At 58.6% G+C, this 26,133-nt stretch overlaps 1 protein-coding gene across 7 annotated transcripts in view; it reads left to right on the top strand.

Annotated features, from left to right (window-relative positions):
- The window catches only part of IQGAP3 (IQ motif containing GTPase activating protein 3), a 36,914-nt gene that overhangs the window by 9,388 nt on the left and 1,393 nt on the right, over positions 1–26,133 (top strand). The window contains exons 8-37 of one of the 7 annotated variants that reach the window (XM_062192500.1): positions 50–228; positions 651–729; positions 1,192–1,355; positions 1,829–1,916; positions 3,435–3,598; positions 4,866–5,023; positions 6,210–6,331; positions 6,425–6,588; positions 8,215–8,305; positions 9,030–9,197; positions 9,288–9,427; positions 9,518–9,688; positions 11,277–11,360; positions 11,490–11,561; positions 11,644–11,713; positions 13,961–14,169; positions 14,816–14,968; positions 15,236–15,399; positions 15,681–15,905; positions 19,395–19,535; positions 20,780–20,864; positions 21,233–21,465; positions 21,780–21,912; positions 22,005–22,107; positions 22,634–22,760; positions 23,574–23,661; positions 24,360–24,608; positions 24,763–24,929; positions 25,219–25,320; positions 25,725–25,833. In XM_062192500.1, the coding sequence (XP_062048484.1) occupies positions 50–228; positions 651–729; positions 1,192–1,355; positions 1,829–1,916; positions 3,435–3,598; positions 4,866–5,023; positions 6,210–6,331; positions 6,425–6,588; positions 8,215–8,305; positions 9,030–9,197; positions 9,288–9,427; positions 9,518–9,688; positions 11,277–11,360; positions 11,490–11,561; positions 11,644–11,713; positions 13,961–14,169; positions 14,816–14,968; positions 15,236–15,399; positions 15,681–15,905; positions 19,395–19,535; positions 20,780–20,864; positions 21,233–21,465; positions 21,780–21,912; positions 22,005–22,107; positions 22,634–22,760; positions 23,574–23,661; positions 24,360–24,608; positions 24,763–24,929; positions 25,219–25,320; positions 25,725–25,833 (4,202 nt within the window). Of the gene's footprint in view, positions 1–49; positions 229–641; positions 730–1,191; positions 1,356–1,828; positions 1,917–3,434; positions 3,599–4,865; positions 5,024–6,209; positions 6,332–6,424; positions 6,589–8,214; positions 8,306–9,029; positions 9,198–9,287; positions 9,428–9,517; positions 9,689–11,276; positions 11,361–11,489; positions 11,562–11,643; positions 11,714–13,960; positions 14,170–14,815; positions 14,969–15,235; positions 15,400–15,680; positions 15,906–19,394; positions 19,536–20,779; positions 20,865–21,232; positions 21,466–21,779; positions 21,913–22,004; positions 22,108–22,633; positions 22,761–23,573; positions 23,662–24,359; positions 24,609–24,762; positions 24,930–25,218; positions 25,321–25,724; positions 25,834–26,133 lie in introns of those variants that run through there. The other 6 variants (XM_062192499.1, XM_062192502.1, XM_062192501.1 and 3 more) reach the window with 6 other exon arrangements.

The following is a 26,133-nucleotide window of genomic DNA, read 5'->3' as shown; positions in this document are numbered from 1 at the left end:
GTCTGGGGTTCATCCTGACCTCCTGACTTTGCTTCCCTGCCCCCCACAGTCCATGCCGCTGTCCTTGCCATCAATGAGGCAGTGGAGCGAGGGGTGGTCGAGGACACGCTGGCTGCCTTGCAGAATCCCAATGCTCTTCTGGGGAATCTTCGAGAGCCTCTGGCACCCATTTACCAGGAGCTGCTGGCCCAGGCCAAGCTGGAGAAGGCTGCCAACGCCAGGAACCACGTAAGGAGGCATCCTGGGGAGCAGAGGCCAGAAAGTCAAGTGGCCTGGAGGCCTCCAGTGAAGCCAGGGTTCCTAACTGTTGTCTCTAGGTTCCAAAGTTTCTCGGAGAAACTAGTTTATCGATGACTAGAGAAATAGGAGAGGAATTTCGCAGGTTGATGAGAACCCAGAAGAGCAGCCTAGAGAAGAGGTTCTGGGGGGATGGCTTGCCTTCAGGGAGGACTGGGCGAGGCTCTGAAACACAGAGCGGCACAGGAGTGGATTGGAGATCCCGAAAGCAGGGACGGTCGGTGCCAGGGATGAGACCCAGCTTCCCCAGAGTCCTGAGCAGAGGGTGGCCCCCGGAAGAAGGAACAGGTGTAGACGGGGAGGGAGCGATGGGAGGAGGTCGAGTTGGCTTTCCCCCAATGAAGTTTTTGCAGGATGACAGAGAGAGCCAGGACGTCTACGACTTCTACCTCACGCAGGCTGAAATCCAGGGCAACATCAACCACGTCAATGGTAAGAGACAGCCCAGGGGGGCCTGGGTTCTCCCCTGGGGTGTGAGGGTGGCTTTTCAGTCCCCACTTGGACCAGCTATTGTCTTGGGGAACGATCAGAGGCCTCCTGGCCCTGAGTGTCTGGAGAAGTGGTCCCTGCCAGGGTGGCATCCTCTGGAAGAGAGGTCCACAGGAAAGACAAAGGCAAAGGGACAGGCCCCTCAGCCCCCGGTGCTGGGGACCCTGGGGTGGGAGTGTGCAGTGGTTGGGGGAGGGGCTGCCTGAAGGCTCCAGATGGATGAGGCTTTGCCTGTTTGCATCAGGCTCTCTGCTCTCCTGGAGTGCGCAGATGAGGCTGTGAGGGCCAAGCTGGAGAATGAGGGCTGCATCAGATGGGCCCAGGAACTCGGGGGAGGGGGTGGGAGTGGGGTGACTGGGCAGATTCCCAGGGCTGGGATGCTCACTAGATGTCGGCCCTTTGCAGTCCACGGGGCTCTAGAAGTTGTAGATGATGCCCTGGAAAGACAGAGCCCTGAGGCCCTGCTCGAGGCCCTTCAAGACCCCGCCCTGGCCCTCCGAGGGGTGAGGAGAGACTTTGCCGACTGGTACCTGGAACAGCTGAGCTCAGACAGAGAGCAGAAAGCACAGGTCAGGCCCTGTCACCTGCCATCTCCTCTGGGTGACTGAGGGGACCTCTTACCCAAGGAGCACCGCTGTCAGTTCTTTGTATTCAGTAAGCGCTGACTACATGTTCAAAAGGCTGAAATTCATCCCAAAGCCTCCTGGATGGAACTGATCAGCTCCTGTCCCCTGGGGGTCCGCTCCTGTGACCCGGAGAGACCCAGGGGCTGCAGAGTAGGCGGTGATGTGCTCCCCCATTGCAACAGCACCTGCTGTCCTAGTGCTGCTGACCTTCGCTCTGATGCTATCTACACTTGTGTTGTTTTGTTATTTATCATGCTTGCCGAGTAAACAAGGTTAAAAATGGGTAAATAGGCAAGGGTGGGCCAGCCCATTCTGCCAAGCGGGGAGAGTGGGATCGCGGGTCGGTGCCTTGGTGGTCTGGGGAGCTCCTGCTGGCCGCTCCTAAAGCAGGACTCTCGCCCGCATCTCTGTCTCAGGAGCTGGGCCTGGTGGAGCTTCTGGAGAAAGAAGAGGTCCAGGCCGGCGTGGCTGCAGCCAACAGGAAGGGAGAGCAGGAGCAAGCCAGTAAGTCCTCCCTAGGCCCAAGGCCTGGTCTGGTGCGCCGCGGGCTCTTGCGGGAGTGTCCAGCCCCTGTGCTGGCTCAGGACGGGGCAGTGGGACTGCTGCCCGATTCCCTCTCCTGGCAAGGGACTGCTGCCCTGGGGTAGCCCGCCTGGAGGGACACCGCAGATGAGTTCATTAGGTGAGATGACGGCGTGTCAGGGCTGCGCCAGGCTGGCTCCTGGGCAGGCCGGTTCCTTCCAGGCAGCTCGCCTGCGATTTTGACAGTTTCTACCTGCTTCGATTCCTTCGGCTTCTGAGCGTAGTGATTTCCCAGGTGAGAGAGAAACTCATATCTCACTCCATTTCTCTTAAAACGTTCTATCCAAATACAGTTCTTTATTCAGAAACAGTGGGAATCATAGCTGTTTCCCTAAGAGGTCCATCCGCGTAGCCAGAGCGAGGAGAGCACGGGCGGAAGGCAGTAGCCTGTGGACCTTGCCCTGTGTTAATTGCTTCACTCGGTCTTGACTGGCTGGCAGCTCCTGAGGTTGCGCAGTCACCATCTGCCTTGGGCCTGCCTTGGGCGAACAGTGTAGACCCAGCCCCAGGGCGTCTGTTAGCAGCTGCTCCCCTTATCAGCTCCTGCGCTGATCTGATCTTATCTCCCTTGTTGACCTGGCCTCAGCCCTTGACCGCTTCTTCCATTGTTTATCTACACTTGAGTCCCAGCCCCTTGGCGGGCTGGTACCTCCACGGAGTCCCTCCCCTCTGGTCTGCTCGGAGCACCAGTTCCTTGGTTGTGCTCCCAGCCCTTCCTGTCCCCCCAGTTGTCCCTCTCCCCCATTTTCACCTGTTGGAAGTGGTGAGAGCATCCCCCAGAACTTGCTCCAAGTCTTCAGGGCAGTCTCTCCCCGCCAGCGTCCATCCCGCCCTGTGCTGCCATGGCGTTTTGTGCAGAAGGGGGCTGTGGCTGTGGCGTGCCATTCACAGCAGTGCCCTGTGGGTGCTTTTGTGTCTTTATTTTCCCCCAGGAGACTGTGTGCCCCTCTCACCATGCCAGTGCCCATGTCTGCTTAGCGTTTTATACGGCCCAGGGTTTGTAAACTCACGCTACAAGGATGCGCTGTAGCCCCTTTGTAGCTTCCTCTTGCACTTGGCAACCCGGAGGGCTCCACCTTGGAGCTAACGCCTTATTCCTCTGCTGTCACCAAGGAGGTCCTGGAGCCCTGGACTAACCTCAGCTCACTCGTGCGCCACAGCCACCATCGGTCACCTCTGCCATCCAGCCACCCTGTGTTACACGCTGAGCTACTCGGCTTGGCACCTGACAAACTGCTTCTCACCGAGCCTCCTCTTAAAGCAGCCCAGCCCCTTTCCCCCCGAGCATTTAGAAACACATCTTGAACCCAACAGAATGCATTTCAAGAGCACTTACAAGGCCATCTCCCCGCCGTGGTCGCCAGCAGAGCCCGGCTGGCCGGGATCACTGAGATGGCCCCGAGCGCCCGGCCTGTGCACCTCTCCTCTCCCCTCCTGCAGTGCTCCAGGCTGTGGGGCGGATCAACAGAGCCATCCAGAGGGGCGCGGCAGCCGACACTGTGAGGGAGCTGATGTGCCCCGAAGCCCAGCTGCCTCCCGTGTACCCTGGTGCCGCGGCTGTGTACCAGCAGGAGCTGGCAGTGCTCCAGCGGCAGCAGCAGGGGGTGAGTGCCCAGGGCTGGGCTGCGGGAGGGCCGGGCAGTCTGTCCAGAGCACCCCCCGAGGACCATCAGGGATGCAGGTGAGGGTCAAGGGCTGGGGAAAGGGCGCACTGTCACTACCTTTGAGCACACACTGCCTTATACACTCACTCAGTGCTTAAAAACACCTTAGAAGGGAAGGCGGATTGTTTCTTTGTTAAAGATGGGGGAACCAAGATTCCGAGGCCAAGCAACTTGCCCGGCACTGCTGTGATTGGCAGGTGGGGAAGAGTGAAGCAGAAAACACTTGAAGCCCATGCTGGTAACCACTCTGCTGCCTCACCACCCCCGGGCCAGCAAGCTGAGACATCCACTAAGGGAGTCAGGATATACCCAAGGGGCCAGACAGAGACTTAGGGAAACAACAGTAGATGACTTATATGGAAGAAGACTTCAGACCCCGGAAATGGGGGAAGCAGAGCTAGAGATAAATCTGGGAAGGCTTCCTGGAAGAGAGGGCAACCTCTAGAGAATCATACCCGCAGCAGGGTTTACAGAGCATCTGCTCTGGGCATGAGCCTCAGGAGAGGCGTGGTCTTAACACATGAGTTGAGCTCCTACAAGGAAGCGCAGTGACTAAGACTGGGAACTTTAGTCCCAGTCCCTGCCTTGCTAGCTCCGCTAGTTCCCAGCTAGGTGACGCTACCCCTCAGTTCCTTCCTACCATGTAATTAAACCCGTCCACGTACACGCTTAGAGAAGGTGAGCGGTAGCCACTGTTATTCACGGTGTCTCCATTCGGGGGAGCAGGAAGGGTGCTCCCGACCGAGGGAACAGCGCAGCTGGTATGTGAGAAGGAGAAGGCCCAGCAGAGCAATGGGCGAGGGCCTCCTGGGTGTGGCGGTGACCACCGGGCTCCACCTCTGTGTGCGCAGGGCCTGCTGCGATTCTTGCTGCGTAGTTAGGACCAGAAGGGAGCTGGCAGGGCTCACTGGTCGAGCGTGGGCTCTGGGATCAGACAGCTGGGGTTAGCTTGCATTACTGCTGTGGGCCCCTCTGTGCGCTGGGCGTGTTCACGGTGCCTCCTTGCTGGTGTGTGTGGGCAGTCAGTGGGACCGTGTGTGCAGTGGTTGTACTTGAGCGCGTGGTAAGCATTCTGGGACTGACGCTCGTGCCTGGCTCGGCCCCTGGGGGTTGAGGATGGAGACGCTGGGACGGAGCCTTTGGGCAGGACGGCAGCAGGCCTCCGGGCCCTCTGCCAGGCCTTTCGCGCGTTGCCCTCCCCCTGTAGGAGCTCAGCCAGGAGGAGCTCTTTGTGGCCGTGGAGATGCTGTCAGCTGTGGTCCTGATCAACCAGGCCCTGGAGGCCAAGGACACCAGCGGCTTCTGGAGCAGTCTGGGGAGCCCCGCCACAGGCCTGGCGGGGGTGGAAGCGGAAAACGCTCAGCGGTGAGAAAGCGTCAGCCACCTGCGGGCCGTGGGGGCACGGAGGAGTGTGGTTAGGACCCCGGGTTCTGGGAGGCCAGGCTGCCGCATGCCACCCTGCCCCTGGGCCCGGGCCACCCTCGGGGGCTGGCCTCCGTTTCTCGGCCTGGGAGTCAGCGGGTCGCTGCTCATTCCTCTTGGCTCTGTCGATCCCTCCTGTGACTGGGTTTGAGTGCCAGGTGCTGGGAACAAAACCCTGCTCTCATCAAACTGGCCTGTGAGTGCAGGGGCTGGAGGTGGGGCCGTGGCGGGTGGACGGTTTCTCCGCTCCCCGCAGCCTGGCTGCAGAGGCCTCTGAGGTGAGGGAGTCACTGGAGAGACCCGGCAGGCCTGAGGGATTGTCATGGGACTGTCTGGGGCAGAGGCCCCAGGAAAGAGGGGGTTAGGCGTGCTCCGAGGACTCTGGTGTGGCGGAGTGGAGTTAGGAAGGGGGCGGAGTGGGCAGTGAGGCCGCAGCGGCAGAGGCCGGGTCCTTTAGCCTCTGGCCTTTCCCCGGAGTGAGAAGGGAAGCCAGGGAGGATGCTGGGCAGGGAAGGAGGTGACCTGACCTACTTGCACAGGACCAGGCCTCGAAGGCCCAAGGGGAGAACCTGCTAGACAGCTACTGCAGTCATCCAGGCACGCGAGGAGCGGGAGTGGCCGGGGGCAGGAGCCGTGGCGGCTGTGCGAAGGAGTCAGATCTGGGATGTGCTTTGAGAGCAGAACTGACGGGGTGAACTGCAAATGGGCTGTGAGAGAGAACGGGGTTGGGCGTGGCACCATGATTCCTGGCGAGATGGGAGAGAGTGGGACCTGCGCGTTGAGCAAGGGATCAGGAGGGCTGGGTTTGAGGAGCTTATTAGACACTTGCATGTGGGGATCCCGGGAGGCCGCTGAGATCCATGGGTGGGCTGCAGGGCTGCTCCGGGGAGTCACTGGCAAGTGGTGTTTGAAGCCGTGAGGCTAGGGGAGATCGCCCAGGGTGTGCGTCTGGAGAGAGAAGCGGTGGGAAGTTTGGAGCTCAGGGACGAGCCAGCAGAGGGGCCGAGAGAACAGCAGGGTGAAAGGAGCCCAGACAGCGTGCGGTCCTGAGAGCACGCAGGGAAGCAGTGCGCTCTGTCCCCGACTGCTGCTCATCTACTCGCCGTGCGTTTCCGCTCCCTGCTGCCAGGTACTTTGACGCCCTGGTGAAGCTGCGACAGGTGCGTGGAGTGGACGGGGCTTTCCTGAGCTGGAATGATCTGCAGGCCACTGTGAGCCAGGTCAATGCCCAAGTCCAAGAAGAGACCGACCGTGAGTGCAACCCAGGGCTGGGGGAGGACGGCCCAGCACCCGCCCCTTAGCTTTACGGCCGGGGCCCTGCCCACCTAGCGTTGTCTTTCTCAGAGGTGCTTGCCGTCAGCCTCATCAACGAGGCTCTGGACCAGGACAGCCCTGAGAAGACCCTCTCTGCCCTGCTGCTTCCCACGGCTGGCCTGGACAGCGTTAGCCTTCCTGTGGCCCCTCGGTACCATCTGCTCCTCGTGGCAGCCAAAAGGCAGAAGGCCCAGGTGAGTTTAGGGCTGGCTGCGTCGGTCACCAGAGCAGAAGGAACAGCCCCTGTGGGGAGAGCTGTGCCCAGATGGAACCTGGCCGAGAGCTCCAGTCTGGTGGAGCCGGTCACTTCCAGGAGAGGAGGGCAGGCAGGGTTCCAGTCTGGTGGAGGAGAGGACGATGCCTCCTGTCACCAGGGCTCTGGACAGAGTGTGGGAGGAGCGTGCGTGCAGGAGCCAGGGTATCTGGGCTGGATTTCCTGCTCTCACACTGAGTGACCACGTGACCTTCAGCAGATCCCTTGATGTCTTTGAGCTCTGTTTATTTGACTGTAAAATACCGCATACCCTGGTCCTACCCACCTCTCAGAGTGAGGGCGAAAATCCGATGAGTGGACCGATGGGGCAGGTCTTGGAGCCTGAGGTGTCCCGAGGAGGTGGCAGTGGCGAGTGGCTGAGAGCAGGGGCTCCTGAGCCAGACTGCTTGAGTGTGCGTGCTGGCAGTCCAGCCCTGCATGTGTCACCTCACCTTTCTGTGCCCCCATTCCCTCGCTGACAAACTTGGGGCAATGATCATATCTCCTAGTGATGAGTTAGCTGTGATACGGTGTGACAGGAGGGCTGGCTAACTATTGAGTTCTCACTCTGTGCCAAGCATTATTTTATGTGCTTTGCAAATACTAATTCCTAAGAAAATGATATAGAACAGTGCCTGGAACATAGTACTCGATAAAATGCTAGTTTATAAGGGCAGGCATTCGGCAGAGCAGTTAGGGTGTCTCCAGTTGCCCGCATCCCATGCTGGAGTGCCTGCTTTGAGTCCTGGCTCTTCCACTTCCTATTCAGCTTCCTGCACCCTGGGAGGCAACAGATGATGGCTCAATACTTGGGTCCCTACTGCCCATGTTGGACACACAGATGGAGTTCTGGGCTCCCAGCTCCCACCTGATCCAACTGTAGCTATTGTAGGCATTTGAGGAGAGAACCAGCAGATGGAAGGTCTCTGTGTGTGATGTGTGTGTGTGTGTGTGTGTCTCCCTCTCTATCTCTCTGCTTTTTGAATAAAATGAAAATAATTATGTAATTTTCATGTTAGTTTATAAAGTCTGTTCCTAATAAGAAGAGGTGGGAGGGAGTAGAGTCGGATTGAGTGAGACGAGGAGGGGAAGCCTCTGAGTTAGGCCAACAGAGTGGCAGGCAGGGCTTACCCGACCGGTCGGGGTTGAGAAGTATGGTACAAGAACAGGAAGATGGTGCAGGGTCAGGCTCAGGCTCAGCCTGAGAAGATGTGAACTGAGGCATTGGAGAATGGGGGTCAGGCAGTGTGGGCTGTTCATCCCCGGATGTAGCTGAGGCACAAGGGCAGGGAATCAAGCTGCTGAGATCTGAAGGTTGAAGAAACTCTGTCGGACCCTGTGGCCAAGCTGGGCTGATGCTTGGGGCAGGCTCCGGCAGGGTAGGAGAAGCCTGCAGCAGTCCGAGGGGCCACAAGGCCTTGCTTGCCAGGGCAGGGGAGGGCCGTGGAGAGCGCTCTCCCTGTGGCTCCCGGTGTCGGCCTGCAGTTTGATTGCTCAGGGCAGCTGGGCCGGGGCACTTAGAGCAACCATCCTCGGGTCTCGTCTTTTCTCTCTCTCCATTCTCCAGGCGACAGGGGATCCTGGAGCTGTGCTGTGGCTGGAGGAGATCCGCCAAGGAGTAGTCAGAGCCAACCAGGACACAGACACAGCTCAGAGAAGTAAACGGGCGGGGCTGGGAAGGCGTGGGGAGGAGACAGGAGCTCAGCTGTAGCTCAGATAATCAGGGGGCCCAGTCACCTCCCTCTCCCGCCACCTCCGTGGGCAGGCAGGCTGGCCAGAATCAGAAACGCACCACGGCTGCATTTCCTGGCACTCCGTGGGGCAGGAAGTGCACAGGAGTTGCGTGCCCGTAGTCCACCTGCTCCTGCTCTGTGCCTTCCTGTGGGCTCTTTTCCTGTGATGCGAGCAAGTGCAAGCCACGGTAGCCACAAGTCCGGACCATTTCTACTGGTCTCCTGAGTCTGCGTTCTGATCAACCAGCTCTGGCTAGGAAATGTTTAGTCTTAGGGAAGGAGGAGAGGGATTGGCAGGAGTTTGAAGAAAACAGGCAGCATCCTGATGGGGGACATGGATGGTGTTGGCTGTCGGAGACAGCAGTCCTTCTGTCCATAGCCTACCTTTAAGCTTCTATAGGAGCTGATTCTGCTTCTACCAAGCCCCGGCCCACAGCCACCCTCCGGAGCCCTCCCTGACTGTACTTTAGCCTCTGCACACAGATGTGTCGTGTGCTGCTGCTTTTCCTGTCTGTACACCCTGGGGTATTCTCCATGCCCTCCAGGGATTGATTGTTGTGTCCACTGAATCCCTGCCCAGGAGACAGCACAGGGCCCGTGGGAGGGACTTGGGGAAGGGCTGACTGCTCTGTCCTGACGCCCCTGCCAGTGGCCCTTGGCGTGGCCGCCATCAATCAAGCCATCAAGGAAGGCAAGGCAGCCCAGACAGAGCGGGTGCTGAGGAACCCCTCGGTGGGCCTCCGTGGGGTAGTTCCGGACTGTGCCAACGGCTACCAGCGAGCCCTGGAAGGTGCCGTGGCAAAGAAGCGGCGTCCAGGTAATGGCCAGGCCTTGCCCTCCCTTCTCTGCCCACCCTGGCCATCCCTCGCCTCCTCCCAACCTTCCCTGCTTACCTGGTTTTGCTCAGGGGATACAGCTTTCTGGGTTCAACATGACATGAAGGATGGCACCACCTACTACTTCCACCTGCAGACCTTCCAGGGGGCCTGGGAGCGCCCTCGTGACTGCCGCCTCAACACTGCCCACCTGACTCGGGAAGAGATCCAGGTTGGCCGGGCCCCTTGCAAGGGCTGGGGTCATAGACCAGGGGCTGTCTGCAAGAGAGGCTCCCACCCACTCTCCGTCCTGCCTCCATAGTCAGCCGTCACCAAGGTCACGGCCGCCCACGACCGCCAGCAGCTCTGGAAGGCCAACGTGGGCCTCGTCATCCGGCTGCAGGCCCGCCTCCGCGGCTTTCTAGTCCGGCAGAAGTTCGCCGAGCGCTCCCACTTCCTGAGGACCTGGCTCCCGGCAGTCGTCAAGATCCAGGTGGGGTGGCTCTGGCTTTCCGAGTCTCCAGTCTGTCCTCCCCGCTGCTTCTTACTGAGCGCCGTTGAGATGATCTTTCTGAGCAGTAGTGGTGAAGAGTGTGGATTCTGGAGCCAGGCTACCTAGGTTTGAATCCCAGCGCTGCTGCCTATTAACCTGGGTCCTTGGCACGTTTCTCTCTCTCCCTGTTTCCGCATCTGAAAACTAGGGATAGAGCTAGCACCCACCCTCTGGGATTGCTATGAGGATTGAGATAGTAACATCTACAGGGTTTCTACACTGCCTGGCAGGTGAGCGAGAAGATGGAACGAGTGCTGGTTATTGTCGCCATCGTCCTCTCTATCCAGCGAGCACGAGAGCTGCCTCGTAGCTTCCATGGGGTGGGGGTGAGGGGGGCGTGAAATAAAACCTAGTGAGACCCAGGATTTAGACACCGGGAGGACTCCCTGAGTAGGAGTCACGAAGAGGTGTCAGTGGCTGAACAGGAAAGGCTGGAGTACCCCTTAGGGAAGGAAGAGTCTGCTCCCTCCCTCGCCTACCCGCCACTTCCGCGTTTTTTCCTTCCAACGTGGGGGTGGTCCCAGGGAGGCTTTGGAGATGGGCCCACAAGTAAGTGGGACAAGAGGCAGCCAGGGAGCTTCCTGGGGGCACTGTGCAAACCAGGAATGGTGGGAGTTGAACGGAGGTGGTCTGGAGGGCTTCATGGAGATATTAGCAATGTGAAGACACTTGAGTTAATAGGCATCTTCGAGTGCCCAGAACCTGCGAAGCGCGCCACTCGGCACCGGGCAATGTTGACAGATGGGTGTGAGACCCACGGGCGAGGGCCCCATCTCTCCCCTTGCAGGAGCTGGGGCAGGATCGCTGCTAGATTCTGTGTAGGTAGGGACATGAAGACAGTACCAAAGAACCCACGGTTGACAGCTATACAGTCGGAGGTGCAAGCGGCCCTTGATGAAGACCTAGGGCGGGGGGTAACTGAGAGCTCAGGCTTGGGAACCAGAGGCTAGAGTTTGTCTCTCGGTCCTACAGCTTCTGGGCCACATGAGCTCGTGCACCCTGCTTAAGCCCCTCTGCTGCACTCGGTTCCCTTAGTCATATTCCCATGTGGAGTGTGCGGGTTAAGTAGGAAAATTACACTTAGCACTTAGTGTGGTAAGTGCTCCATTGGTGGCGGCCATTATGAAATGTTATTTTCAGGGCATTGGTCCCAGAAGGCCACGCAGAACTTTAGTGATCTGCATGTAGTGGTCTGAGTCACGGGGCTGCTCCCTTGTGAGCCCAGGCAGGAATTTCACACCAACAGTGGGAAGGACGTGGAAAGGGAGCCATGTGGGTCTGCCTGGGTGCTGGGACAGAGACAGAGATAGCCCAGAGCCCCAGACCCCTTGCCCTCCAGCCAAGCAAAGCGAGACTCAGAATGGAGCTACCCGCACATGCTGAGACCTTCATCTCTCCTGAAAGGTGCAATGCCAGCCGGAACCACCACCAGGGTCCTGAATCCTGGCCACTCCAGCCTGGGATGCCTTTTCCCAGAAGCCTCTGGGGCTGAAGACCCTGGTTGCCTCTTTGTCTCCCATGACTGCAGGCTCACTGGCGGGGTCACAGACAGCGCAGGAGTTACCTGCAGAGGCTGCAGTATCTAAAAGCAAACGTGGATGCCGTAATCAAGGTAGCGGCAGCGGTTTAGGCGGGTTCCTGTGCAACTCGAGGGGCCCTCCGAGAACCTCCTCCTGCCCCGTGGAGTTGGCCCAATAGGGGGCCTCCAGCCTGGAGCTCTGAGTCAGTGTCTCTCTCCCAGATCCAGGCCTGGGCCCGGATGTGGGCAGCTCGGAGACAATACCTGAGGCGTCTGCACTACTTCCAAAAGCATGTGAGTGTCGCCCTGCACCCCTGCCTTCACCCGTGAGAGCTTGGGCAGCTGGCAACCCCTCCCCCGCGCATGTGTGTGGCAGGTTGACTCCGTCGTGAAGATCCAGGCGTTTTTCCGTGCCCGGAAAGCCCGGGGTGACTACAGGATGTTAGGTGAGCCCCCAGCCTAGCCTTCCCAAATCTGATGGCAGAGTTAGGACCCACAAGGCCAGGCAGCTCTGGGTGTCCCTCTTGGAGCCGCTCAGCAGGTGAGAGGAAGGCAGTCGGGAGGTGTCTGGGCCGCAGCTTGGACGTGAGTTGTAACAAAAGCCCCCCCGGCCATGGCAGTAGCAGCCTTGTCACGGGGAGAGCTCTCCAGCCAGGGTGATCTGCACCAGACTCAGGTAATCTACCTGTTCTACCACTAAAGCAAGAAAGGGGTCTTTCTGCCCAGAGTTCCACCCTTCTCCCACTTTGCCCTCATCCTGGCGCCCGCACGGCCTGGCAAGGCAGGCAGTCCTGTCCACACTCTTGGGGCATTGGGGGGAATGCTGTCTTCCAGCCCCACCCCGCCCATAGTTGGGCGTGAGTGCGGAGCCTTCAAGATGTCCTCCCTGGCTGCTCTTGGCACCTGTCCTTCAAGTCCAGGAGCCCAACTGGGGGTGAGGGGACCCCTTTTGGTGATGGAAACGAGGGGTCCATTTCCATGTTCGCCTCTGGCCCCTGGCTTCCTCTAGCCTAGGCCCTCTGCTTTCTGGACTGCGGGCCACATGCTTGGGATTCAGGGCAGGTGTCCCATTCAGGAGTCAGCTCCTGGTCCTACCCATGGGGCCTTCACCTGTCCCTCTGTACCGAGACAGCTGGCCTCTCTCCCCTCCCCACCACTCCCGCCTGGCCTTTCTCTTGCTGTTACACTAATGCCATTGTCTGGGCACCCTCCATCCCCTTCTTCTTCTCAGCAGTTTATAGTTTTGCTGGAAGCACTTTTTCTTGCCAGTTCTGTCCCCCAACTTCATTAGCCCCCAAACTCCGCGCGGCCTGGCAAGTTGCTTGATCCCTCTATTGCTTCCGTTTTCTTCTTCATACACGGACATCCTTGTAAGACCTGTCGTGTAGGCCCGTCCCTAGGGCAGATGGATAAATATTTCATCACATCCGAGCGGCCGTCCATTGTCTCAGATTCCCCTGTTTCTCACTCCTCGAAGATCAATCCTCGCCCTGTAGCTGGATTAATCCATCAAACATGTGATCTCATCCCTCTGTCGTGACTCTTTCCCACTGCCCCGAGGACGACGTCCAGTCTGCTAACCACAGCTTCCACGTCTGCCCGTGACCCGGCCACCTCTGCCCCCCAAGCTGCCTGACCCCGGCCCTCACTCTGCACCCTCTGTGCTGTACTCTAGATGCCAGGTCCTTCCGCACTTCCCAGGGAGCCACGCTTACCCTCTGTCACCTCCTTTTCACAGACAGCAGGCGGGGCTCCTCCTCGGGAAGTGTCTCTTCACTTCCCAGGTTGCCCCGGTGGCCTGCTTTTGTTTTCCCAGAGATCCTTGTGCTCACCTGCCCTGATCACCAGCCACCCTGTTGTGAGTGCCGTGTGGTTTTGCTTCTAGAGTGCCTTTAAGGACAAGGCCTAGTTTTATTCCTCTTCCAAATCTGACTTCTCCATTTATTACTAGCTGTGTGACCTAAGGCAAGTTGCTTAGCCTCTCTGTGCCTCGGTAATCTCACCAGGAAGATGGATGGTTCCAGCCTACTGACCTCACTGGGCTGTTTTGTGTACGTGAGGCACTTAGCGCCTGTCCCGTAGTCAATATTATGAGTGTTAGCTATTGTTTTGAATTGTTGTTCCCTGTAGCTTAGCTCAGAGGACTTTTTTGTTTGTTTTTTTGCCCAAATACCAATTCGAAAGGTGATTCAAGGAGAGTCACCATGTGTTTCTGCCCTCCCCTGTAATTATGAGGCCAGCTGACCTTGACCACACTGTCTGCCTGTCCTTCCCCCTATGCCCAGACATTCCTGGCAGAGGATTGTGGGGAGCAGGCGGGGCCAAGGGGAGGTGGAGGGGTGGGAGTGGGTTGGCCCAGCAGGAGCGGGGCGTCAATCCCGCAGACTAGGGAGGCTCATCAGAGGCAGCTGGGGCTCCGGCCTTGGTCAGAGGGAGCTCATGGGAGAGGCCCAGGGTGCAGGTGCATCGAAGGCAGGAGAAGAGCAGCTCCATGTCTTCCCCAGTTATAAGACAAGGAGCTCGGGTCAGGCCTGGCTCCAGCAGCCCTCCTACTGCAAGCAGGACTGGGGCTGGGGACCTGCTGACCTCAAGCAGGATGGGGACTAAGGGTGGGCCAACTCTCGGGTAGGGGGCTGGCCAAGAGGCCCCTGATGAGACCTGCCTGATCCTGACGCCTCCTCCCCTCCTGCCAGTACATGCAGCCCACCCTCCTCTCAGTGTGGTCCGCAGATTTGCCCACCTCTTGAATCAAAGCCAGCAGGACTTCTCGGCTGAGGCGGAGCTGCTACAGCTCCAGGAGGAGGTGGTCAGGAAGATCCGGTCCAATCAGCAGCTGGAGCAAGACCTCAACCTTATGGACATCAAGATTGGCCTACTGGTGAAGAACCGGATCACGCTGCAGGTGAGGCCCTGGCCGCCCTCCCCAGGTCCAGCCGCCTCTGGGGAGGTGCTGCTGACGTTCTCTGCGTGCTAATCGCATCTTTTTAAAATCTGTGGATTTCATTACCTGGCTTAGGGCCCTGTTCCAGGACCCTCTCCCTGTAGCAGACAGTTTGCTGGGGACATGTGATAGAGTGGGAAGAGGAACAGGTCATGGAGCTACACTGCCAGCGACGGAGCTGTGGGTGGTCCTTTAACCTCCGCGGCTGTTTCCTCATTAGTAAGCTGGGAACAGTGAGAACAACTGCCTCCCCGGGCCAGATGTGGAGGTAGACGTGAAAGCTCCTTACACAGATACGCGGTGACAGGTGATGTCTCCACCTCCCAGTTATACAACAGTCTAAAAAGAAGCGCAAAAAAAAGTAGACATGCTGCCTTTGCCTAGCAACCCAGGTCTCTTTGGGGATCACCCCATGAGAGCAGGGGTGCCAGATAGAGTCTCAGGACAGTAGCAGGGCCCTCCCTGGCCTCAGAACCACTCATCTCCCCTGGCTCATGCCTGTGTCTTAAACAGAAGAAAGCCTGGCTCCTCCAGGTGCTGATTCCAGACCATATGCTCCATCTCGTGGCCTGGGCTGGTTGTATCACCTGCTCCCCCACCCCTGCAGGAGGTGGTCTCCCACTGCAAGAAGCTGACCAAGAAGAATAAGGAGCAGCTGTCGGATATGATGGTTCTGGACAAGCAGAAGGGATTAAAGTCGCTGAGCAAAGAGAAACGGCAGAAACTAGAAGCTTACCAACACCTCTTCTACCTGCTCCAGGTGAGCCGAGGGCTTTGGAAGGAGAAGTCTCTGCCAGGACCTTGAGACTTTCTTGTCTGTGCCTTGGCCTCCATGTCCTTTCCTATTATCGCAATGCCTGTCACCAGGGCAAGAGGCAGCCTCTTCTCTTTGTCCAGAATGTTCCCAGTTCCCTGAGAGTGTGGTAGTGCCTCCCCTGTCCCACGTCTCCTTGAGGAGAGCTGGCTCCGATCGCCAGTCCTTGGAGTGTATTACCAGCCATTCCTGTCTCTCCCCTGTTGCTTACAGACCCAGCCCATCTACCTGGCCAAGCTGATCTTTCAGATGCCACAGAACAGAACCACCAAGTTCATGGAGGCGGTGATTTTCAGCCTGTACAACTATGCGTCCAACCGCCGAGAGGCCTATCTCCTGCTCCAGCTCTTCAAGACAGCGCTCCAGGAGGAAATCAAGTAGGTTGTGCGGACACAGAGGGCAGGGGAGAGAGTGAGTTCAGAGATGCCCCTGGGGGCTCCATCACGAGGCGCCAACCTATTGAGGTTTTGGGGAGAGACTGTAAGACATGACCTGAGACAGCAGACTTGGGGTGACGTGGGCTGATGCGTTAGTGCAAAGGGTGAGGTGGAGGTACCAGGACATTCCGGTAAGAGGGGAACACCAGAGTAGGCTTTGAGGAGTCAGATTTCAGGAAGAGTGAGCAGCCTGGCCCAATCAATGACTGCTCGAACCGCAGGTCCAAGGTGGAGCAGCCCCAGGATGTGGTGACTGGCAACCCGACGGTCGTAAGGCTGGTGGTGAGATTCTACCGTAACGAGCGGGGACAGAGCGCCCTGCGGGAGATCCTGGGCAAGGTCATCCAAGACGTGCTGGAGGACAAGACGCTCAGCGTCCACACGGACCCTGTCCACCTCTACAAGACCTGGATCAACCAGACAGAGGCCCAGACAGGGCAGCGCAGGTGAGCACATGGGCAAAAGGAGCACGCTCTTCCGTCAGCTTTTCTTGGGCCTCGCCGGGAAAACTGGGGTGTGTTTGAAGGTGATATATAAATGAGCATGCTGATTTATGCAAATACGGAACAAGCCCTATAGGAGTAAATAAGGTAGTCTTTCAGACTCCTTCTAGTAATTAACATGGAACCGATGTAAAAGACTCCAGACCCAGCAGGCTTGACATAGGAAGAGCACAGATGAATATGCAAATGTGTTTAATTGCTGTGTCAGGGCTTGCAAAGGATATGTGAGGTTTGCTGGGACCTGGGATATAGACTCGTTATTGATAGGGGAGCAGATGAATTTTCAGATCTAAAGATGAGTAGGCAAATGAGACGCTGGAGAGGGAGGCTGCTCTGGAAGATCAGGAGCGTTACTGAGGTTCGCGGGTGCTGGGAAATGTAGCCACTGAGGACAGCAGGCCGTCCTGGTGATGCTCTGCCTGGAACAGGAGTGACGTGGGGGCACCACATGGCTCTGGCACAGCCCTCCCTAACGTCCCAGTTGCCGAAGGCTATGAGAGTACTTCAGAAAGTTCATGGAGGGGCGGGTGTTTGGCCTAGGGGTTGACACTGCTCGGGATGGGCACGTCCCACATCCAAGTGCCTGGGTTCAAGTTCTGGTTCTGCTTCAGATTCTAGCTCCCTGCTAAATGTGCACTCTAGGAGGCAGGAAGTGATGACTCAAGTACTTGGCTCCCTGCTACCCATGTGGGAGACCTGGGTTGAGTTCTGGGCTCCTGGCCAAAGCCAAGAGCTTTTAGGGAATGGATCAGTAGACAGGAGCTCTCTGTTTTTCTTTTTCTTTTTTTTTTTTTTTTTTTTTTTGACGGGCAGAGTGGATAGTGAGGGAGAGAGATAGAGAGAAAGGTCTTCCTTTTTGCCGTTGGTTCACCCTCCAATGGCCGCTGCGGCCGGCGCATTGTGCTGATCCGAAGCCAGGAGCCAGATGCTTCTCCTGGTCTCCCATGCGGGTGCAGGGCCCAAGGACTTGGGCCATCCTCCACTGCCTTCCCGGGCCATAGCAGAGAGCTGGCCTGAAAGAGGAGGAACCGGGATAGAATCTGGCGCCCCAACCGGGACTAGAACCCGGTGTGCCGGCGCTGCAAGGCGGAGGATTAGCCTGTTAAGCCACAGCACCGGCCATGCTCTCTGTTTTTCTTTCTCTGTCTGCCTCTCTGTCTTTCTCCCTCTCAGGTAAGTTTTGTATTTTTTTTATTTTTTTAAGTTCATGGAAAGAATTAAAAGTATGAATTTATTTTGGAACAAAAAATTTTTTGTCAAATAATTTGTATGTCCACAATATATAAAAAATGTGTACTGTGAAAAAATTATGGATGTATCTCAGATCCCTTTTGCACCCAAAAAAACTCATATTTTTTTGTTGTTGTTAAAGGTATATTTATTTATTTGAAAGGCAGAGTTGCAGAGAGAGAGGGAGACAGCAAAACAGAGAGATCTTCCCATCTGCTGGTTCACTCCTCAAATGGTTGCAATGGCCGGGACTGGGCCAAGCCAAAGCCAAGAGCCAGGAGCCTCGAGCCTCATCCAGGTCTCCCACATGGGTAGCAGGGGCCTGAGTACTTGGGCCACCTTCTGCTGCCTTCCCAGGCACATTAGCAGGAAGCTGGATTAAAAATGGAGCAGAGCCTGCCGTGGCACAGCAGGTTAAGCTGCCATCTTGCAGTGCCAGCAGCATCTTATATGGGTGCTTGTTCGAGTTCTGGCTGCTCTACTTCTGCTAATGTGCCTAGAAAATCAACAGAAGATGGCCCAAGAGCTTGGGCCCCTGCACCCACTTGGGAGACCTGGAAGAAACTCCTGGTTCCTGGCTTCAGACTGGCCCAGCTCCAGCTGTTGTGCCCATTTGGGGAACTAGCAGATGGAAGATCTCTCTCTCTCTGTCTCCTCTCTCTGTAGACTCTGCCTTTCAAATAAATCAATAAATCTATTAAAAAAAAAATAAAAAAAAAAAAAGGAACAGCCGGAACTCAACTGGTGGGATGCCAGCATCATAGGCCATGGCTTAACCCACTGCACCACAATATCGGGTCCTGACTCATGCTTTTCTTAAAGCTTTGTTTATTTATTTGAAAAACAGAGTTACAGAGAGGGAGAGGCTGAGACAGACAGAGATATCTTTCATCTTCTGGTTCACTCCCAGACAGCTACAATGGCCAGGGCTGGGCCAGACTGAAGCCAGGAGCCAGGATCTTAATCCAGGTCTCCCATGTGAGTGCAGAGGCCCAAGGATTTGGGCCATCCTCCACTGCTTTCCCAGGCACATTAGCAGGGAGCTGGATTGGAAGTGGAGCAGCCGGGACTTGAACCAGTGCCCATGTGGGATATCAGTGCTGCAAGCAGCAGCTTCCCTTCTATGCCAAAGTGCCGGTCCCTAACTCATAATTTTTTTTTTTTAAAAGATTTGTTTATTTATTTGAGAGGCAGAGTTACAGACAGCGAGAGCGAAAAACAGAGAGAGAGGTCTTCCATCCTCTGGCTTACTCCCCAAATGGCTGCGATGGACAGAGCTGTGCCGTTCCGAAGCCAGGAGCCGGGAGCCTCCTCTGGGTCTCCCATGCGGCTGCAGGGGCCCAAGCACCTGGGCCATCCTCCACTGCTTTCCCAGGCCACAGCAGAGAGCTGGACTGGAAGAGGAGCAGCTGGGACTAGAACCTGGCACCCATATGGGATGCCGGCGCCGCAGTCAGAGACTTAGCCCACTGCGCCACAGCGCCGCCCCCTAACTCATACTTTTAATTTCGTTTTTGCACAAGCTTTAGAAGTGCCCTCTCACGTGCAGGGCAGCCCTTGGTTTGCTCCAGCTCCCCTGGGAGTCAGCAGGGACCGCACCTCTGGATTCCTTCCTGCACACTCCCAGCTCCCCCGGGGGTTCCCCGGCTCTTCCTTCTTCATCAGCCCCTCACGTCCTCCAGCCCTCTCTGAGTCCCTTCTTGTTTTTGGCCCTTTCCCTTTGGAATGCTGGGCTGCCCTGAGCCTGCTTGTGGGAGATCCTGTCGCTGGGTAGAGTTTAACAGTGGCGGGGGTGGGGCCAGCATAGTGGGTTAAGCCAACACCTACACCATCCCATATGGACACTTGTTTGAGTACTGGGTGCTCCGCTTTCAGTCCAGTTCCCTGATAATTTGGTTGGGAAAGCAGTGGAAGATGGCCCAAGTCCTTGGGTCTCTGCACCCATGTGAGAGACCTGGAAGAAGCTCCTGGCTCCTGGCTTCGGCTTGGCCCAGCCCTGGCCTTGCAACCATTTGGGGAGTGAACCAGTGGGTGGAAGATATCTCTGTGTGTGTGTGTGTGAGTGTGTCTTTCTCTCTGTAACTCTGCCTTTCAAATAAATAAAACTTTGAAAGACAAGTTTAACATGGAGGGCCTCAGGGAAGGGAGGCCATGAGAGAAGGGCCCGGCTTTACGTTGTCTCTCCCTGTCCACTGTCCACAGCCAACTCCCCTATGATGTCACCCCGGAGCAGGCCTTGAGCCACCCTGAGGTCCAGAGACGACTGGACATCTCCCTGCGCAACCTCCTGGCCGTGACTGATAAGTTCCTGGTAGCCATCATCTCATCAGTGGACCAAATTCCGTACGTGCCACAACCCCATGCCAGCCTCAGCACCGGATCTCAGGAGCACTGAGCCATGCTGGGGAGAGCAGAGCTGGCCGTTCAGGAGACAGGAAGGGGAGAGGAGCGGGGTCCTCAGAGGGGTCCCAGGAGATGCACAGGGACTGGAACACAGCTCGCAGGTCTGTGTGGGCCTCTGAGACCCTCACTGGAGCCACAGGAGAGGGCCTCGCGTGGTTGTTGTTAAACAAGTAAGGCATGTTTGTAGTTCTCTTTCTGAAAATTTAGTCAATCAATGGTTTTTACAAAGCAAATGAGTGGGGGTGGGTATTTGACCCAGCAGTTAAAATCCCATCATCCCATGGTGGAGCAACTGGGCTCGATACTCAGCTTCGCCCCTGACTCCGGCTTCCCATAGAACCTGGGAGGCAGTGGCGATGGTGCAAGTAACTGGGTTCTTGTGACGCCCGCACTGGAGCCTGGATTGAGTTCCTGGCTCTGACTTCGTCCCCAGCTAGGGGCTGGTGCAGGCATCTGGGAGCAAGCCGACCACTGGGAGTCGGACAAGACTGAACCAGGCGTCGGAGAGGAAGGGCCACAAGGAGAGGTGCGCTTCTGTCTCTGGAACCCAGCAGATGGAAGTGGCTTTAGGTGAACGTAATGAGATGTGCAGGTGGCGCCTCCGTGACAGGACTCCCGCTGAGTCAGGCAGCACCACGTGCCCCCTCCACACGCACAGTTCCGCTTGGTCCTCGCAAAACCCCTGTGAGCCAAAGAGGCAGGGAGGATGGTTCCTGCGCGCCAGGCCGGGGAGCACACAAAGGGGAAGACATCGCCTACAGTGCTATCGCTGGCTGGAGCTTCCCCCAGCCCATTGACCTCCCCCAGCCCTGCCCTAGCCCAGAACAGGCCCCTCCCAGGAGCTCTGGTGTAGCTGGCAAGCTCAGCTGCCTCAGAGCCCCCTGGGCTGTCCTGGGACAAGATTTGGCTGTGAGCGTCAGATACCCAGGTACAGCCTGAAGGTGCCTCCGGGGGTGAAGGTGGGATGGGTCTTGGGATGTAAGGTGTCCTCCAGGGCAGACAGGAGGGTCTCAAAGAAGAGGCTCTCGGGCCAAGTTGGAGGGTGAGTGAGAGCTTTAGTAGACGGTGGCTCCTGATCATGGATGTTGATGCAAGGGCAGGAGGGAGGGGACAAGGCCCCAAGGTCTCAGCAGCAAGATGGCTTTGGGCAAGCAGAACCACTGCACCTGTTGCTCTGTCCCCAGGTATGGGATGCGATATGTGGCCAAAGTTCTGAAGACAACTCTGACAGAAAAGTTCCCGGATGCTACAGAGACCGAAGTCTATAAGGTAAGCGTCATTTCCCCTCCCGCCTCCGGAGCCCTGCCTGGCCGTGCTGGTGTCTGTGATCTCGACACTGAGACAGAAGGGCTGGAAAAATCCACCCTGTAGACCGCACCTGGCTTACCAGCAGGGCGTCAGGTGGCAGATGGGAAGGCCGGGGCATGAGCAGAGAGTGACAACCCGGGCTTCCTGTCGGGAGATCTGGGTTCTAGGCCCAGCGCTCACTCAAGTGACCTTGAGCACTTGGTGCACCTGCTCTGGGTCTGTTTTGTCTTCTGTAAAGTGAAGGGGTCGGCCCAAGGCAGCTGGGGATGCAGGGCTGGTGCTGGCAAGGGGGCCTCCGGGCTCCTCTGGGAGAGTCTCTTTGCCCTCAGGTGGTGGGGAACCTCCTGTACTACCGCTTCCTGAACCCCGCTGTGGTGGCCCCCGATGCCTTCGACATTGTGGCCATGGCCGCAGGCGGCGCCCTGGCTGCCCCGCAGCGCCACGCCCTGGGGGCTGTGGCTCAGCTCCTGCAGCACGCGGCAGCCGGCAAGGCCTTCTCCGGGGAGAATGGGCACCTGCGGGTCCTGAACGACTATCTGGAGGAAACGCACCACAAGTTCAGGTCTGGGGGATGGCACCCACCCCTTCCATCCCTCTCTCTCCTCGACTTTCACATCCCGCCTCTCCCCCGGAACCTGTGAGGAAGGGAGGGTGTAGTGGTGGGCTGGGAGCCAGGACCCCCGTGGAGAGACAAGAGGCCTATTAGAGAAGGTTGGCTCCATGGCCCCCTGGGACAGAGGGTGGGAGCTGAGCCTGGAGCATCAGCATTAGCTTGAGCAGCCTCATCAGAGAGCCAAGAGGAGTGATTGGGACAGAAGACAGGCAGCTGCTGGTCCTCCCCGCTCGCTCACAACCCCACCCCCACCCCGGAGTTAGGAAGTTCGTGTGCAGAGCCTGCCAGGTGCCTGAGCCAGAGGAGCGCTTTGCGATGGACGAGTACTCAGACATGGTGGCTGTGGCCAAGCCCATGGTGTACATCACCGTGGGGGAGCTGGTCAACACGCACAGGGTGAGGGGCTGCCGCCTGGAGGGTGGCCAGGGGTCCGGAAACCCGTGCCAGGGGTGGGGAGGGCCCAGCTCAGACCGTGCTGCCTCCTGCAGCTGTTGCTGGAGCACCAGGACTGGATCGCCCCTGACCACCGGGACCCCCTGCACGAGCTCCTAGAGGACCTTGGGGAGCTGCCCACTGTCCCTGACCTCATCGGTGCGTGTCCTGCTGGGTAGCCGGGACCAGCCGGGGGCCCGCAGGGAGGGAGGGTCAAGCAGGCGGGCCGGCTTACCCACATGGCGGGCAGCTCTCCTCTCCCTCTCCTCTCCCGCCGGCCCTGAGGGGGACACAGGGACAGATGTAGAGGGAGGGACCCAGCACCAGCAGGTCAGTGAGACACGATGGGCTCACGGCCTGTGCGGGTCTCAGTAGGTCCCTCTGATGAGGTGAGATCTCAGGGCTGTGGAATGACAGGCAGCCTGCCTGCGGGGCTGGGAGGGCAGAGTGGGGGTGGTGAGGGGAGAGCGCCAAGGGCTTCACTTGGGGAGGAGCACCCTCAGGAACCCGGGGTGTGCTCTGGCTGAGGGCAGTGCTGAGGGCAGAGGGCACAGTGCAGGACCACTGGGCACGTGGGCACGCTTCCTGCCTGTGGGGTGCACAGAGCAGCACACCGACCACGATGTGGATGTGTGTGCAACACCTGTGTGCACCTGGGCCTGCCTCACTCCTCACCTCACCTCAGGGGAGAACATAGCTGCAGATGGGCACATGGACCTGAGCAAGCTCGAAGTGTCCCTGACGCTCACCAACAAGTTTGAAGGGCTGGAGGCGGATGCCGACGATACCAGCGCCCGGAGTCTGCTTCTGAGGTGGGTGAGGCCGGCCTCTGAGTCCCGCAACCAAGTGGCCCTCCTCTCAGGCCACTCCTTCCTGGGCTCCCTTGCCCTTCCGGAAGTTCCCCTGGGACCCAACTTGGCTCCCTCCTTTCGCCGCCATCTCGGCTCCTCCCTTCTGACAACCTCAGCTGTGTGCGTTGTGTCGTGGCTGACGTCGCCAGAAACAGTGCTGGCTGCTGCCAGGCCGCTAGAAGCAGCCTTACGTGTTAGCCCACGGCAGGAGCCAGCCGGGAGGTGGGTGGCCTTTCCGCCTTCACTGTGAGGGGATGGCTCGGTAGGCGTGTGACATGTCACCGTCCCGCGGCCAGCGGGTCGTGGACTTCTGTTCTGACTGCCCGCTCCTCTGGAGTGTGAAGATCAGGAGAGGGGCACAGCGATGTTCTTCCCCAGCTCTGCGAGAGGGAGGGAGGCCCCCTGGCAGGGCCAGGCTGCTCGTCTGGGCAGAAAAGAGCCAGCGTGGCGACCCCCGGCTCACCCATTTGTCAACAAGTGAGCGGGCCTGGAGCTTTGCCCTGCCATGCAAGGCCTTAGAGCTTAGGGCAAACAGACAGAGAGCCACCAGAGGGAGGGGGCGTGGGGTGGACTGAGAACTCAGAAGGGAAGGGGACACGGGTCCCTCAACCAAAGGGAAGTGGTTTGGAAGATGGTTTGTGGGGAGGGTGTTCTGGGCAGCAACACCACCACTCACGCTCTCTCCTTAGCTCCCAAGGGTCCCTGGCAGCCATAATGTGTGGGACAGGGTCCGCTTACTCTCTGCTGTCTCCCGTCACTGCCCTCCTCCTGTAGCACCAAGCAGATGCTGGCCGATATCATACAGTTCCACCCCGGGGACTCCCTCACGGAGATCCTGTCCCTCTCGGCTTCCAGAGAGCAGGTGAGCAGCCAGGGCAGCCTCAGGTTCTGTCTCACTCGTGCCCCTCCTCACCCCCCAGCGCTGCTCTTCCCTCCCCTGGGCCCCTGCCCATTCTGCCCACCAGCAGTGAGCGCTCCAGAGGCCCAAAGCCTTTGCCCTTGACCCCTGGAGGCCCACAGGCCGAGGGGAACAGCCATAGCCTTGAGAAGCTGCAGGCTGCGCTGTCCGGGGAGGCCCCTTCCTCCCCACTCCCCGTGCTGGGGCTGTGGGGAACGAGCCAATGGGCAGGTGCAGAAGGGCTGTGCTCAGGGAACAGAGCGCTCGGCTTGAAGGCCCAGGGGCAGGAAAGGTGGGAAGCGAGGGGCGAGAAGCCTGCTGGCCAAGAAGCTCAGCCGGAGCTTCCCAGGGAAAGGTGGTGAGGGCTGCAGACGTAGCCCAGGCTCCATTGTGGGGAGGTCACGGCATCCCAGGCTCCATTGTGGGGAGGTCACGGCCAGCATCTGTCCAGATCCACAGAGCTGGAGCTTCTGTTCGGGGTTCCTCAGAACCACTGCATGTGACCATCCGTGAGGCCCTTCCCTGTGCCACACCTCCGTGTTCTCCACCAGCTACCCCCACACCCTGCCCCCACTCTCCTGGTGACACCCCGAGAAGTGCACCTGGGGCCTGGAAGGCAGACGTAGGGCCTGGTGGACCCCTCCAGCCTCTCTGCCCCCCAGGAAGTGGCCCACAAGCGGCTGATGTGCCGGCGCCAGGCCTATGAGGCCCAGACCCCAGAGCCACTGCGACGACACCGCTCGCTGACAGCTCACTCCCTCCTGCCGCTGGCAGAGAAGCAACGGCGTGTCCTGCGGAACCTGCGCCGCCTCGAGGGCCTGGGCCTGGTCAGCGCCCGGGACGGCTACCAGGGGCTAGTGGACGAGCTGGCCAAGGTGACGATCCAGGGGCTAGTGGACGAGCTGGCCAAGGTGACGATCCGGGCCCGCGTGTGCGTGCGCGTGTGGCGGGAAGGTGTGCCTTCAAGGCCTGGGCGGGGTCCTCCTAGGAAAAGCAGCCTCACAATCCACTTCCTGCCAGGAAGGGCCCACTCATGCCCCCTCCTCCCCCGCCCCCCAATCCCAGGACATCCGCAACCAGCGCAGGCACCGGCAGCGGCGGAAGGCAGAGCTGGTGAAGCTTCAGGCCACCGTCCAGGGCCTAAACGCCAAGACCACCTTCTATGAGGAGCAGGGCGACTACTACAGCCAGTACATCCGGGCCTGCCTGGGCCACCTGGCCCCCAGCTCCAAGTGGGTGCTGGCCTCAAGGGCCCCTCCCCCTGCCCACGTCAACTTGCGTCCCACTGTGTCCTGGCTTTGAGAGGGGATTCTCACCCCTGGCATGGCACAGCTGCTCCTGGCTCTGGCCTCGGGGTCTCCCTCTCAAAGCCCTGGGTGCAATGGCAACCCCTGTCCCCTGCCTTCCACCCCTGAGATGTCGTCCCTGGGGTCTAGCATCTCGTGCCAGCCACAGAGAGCGAGAGTCTTTGGCAGAGGGGAGTGTGTGGGCGGAGTTCTCTGAGGGTCTTCTTTCAATCAGGAGTGCTGGCAAGGGGAAGAAGCAGCCATCTCTCCATTACACGGCGGCCCAGCTCCTGGAGAAGGGGGTCCTGGTGGAAATTGAAGATCTGCCCACCTCTCAGTACGTGTCTCCGGGGCACAGGAGCTCAGCCCCTTCCTGTCCCCTGGGCGGGCGCCAGGTGGAGGGAGGGAGGAACTCAGTCCTGGCTGGAAGGTGCCGCTAGAATGCTGGTGGAGACAGAGCATCCCAGGCAGAGAGTTAGGGACAGCCAACGAGGCCTAGCACAGTTCTAGGTACCCCAAAGCAGAGGATGCTGGGAAATCTGCCAGGAGGCGGGAGCAGCTGGGCAAGTAGAAGAGGTGATGTGAGCAGACGTGAAACTGGGAGGAAACAGAGGGCTGCCCCCCCCCCCAGGAGCAACCAACAGAGGGAAAGCCCGGGCTCCGGGTGGCACACCCCGCTGCCCAGAATGAGGGTCCTGGAGGGAGGTGAGGGCTCCCTGTTTCAAATCCTGTTCCCAACAGCTTCAGAAACGTCATCTTTGACATCACGCCTGGAGATGAGGCCGGGAAGTTTGAAGTGAGCGCCAAGTTCCTGGGTGTGGACATGGAGCGGTTCCAGCTGCACTACCAGGTGAGAGGTCCCTCCCGTGGTGCTAGGCTGCAGCTCCATTCCCCGCCCAGTCCGCACTGTCCACTCCCGGAGGGAAGAGTGGGGTCTGTGCAGCCCAAACCCTGACAAGCAAGCGTCGGGGAGAGGCCAATGGGGCGGAGTTAACACATGAAGCCTGGCACACGCTGGGGGCTTCCCGTGAGACCCCATTTAGTCCTACCCATGCACTGAGCGACACCCCTCTTTGATAGGCTCTAGGGTGAAAAGGTTAAGAAGCCAGCCCACGGGCGCCCAGAGCGGCTCAGTGACAGCAAGGCTGGA

This window comes from Lepus europaeus, chromosome 5, assembly GCF_033115175.1.
Source record: "Lepus europaeus isolate LE1 chromosome 5, mLepTim1.pri, whole genome shotgun sequence".
NCBI classification, from domain to species: Eukaryota; Metazoa; Chordata; class Mammalia; order Lagomorpha; family Leporidae; genus Lepus; species Lepus europaeus.
Note: the sequence above shows the minus strand (reverse complement) of the source record. Positions and strands in the feature narration are given on the sequence as shown.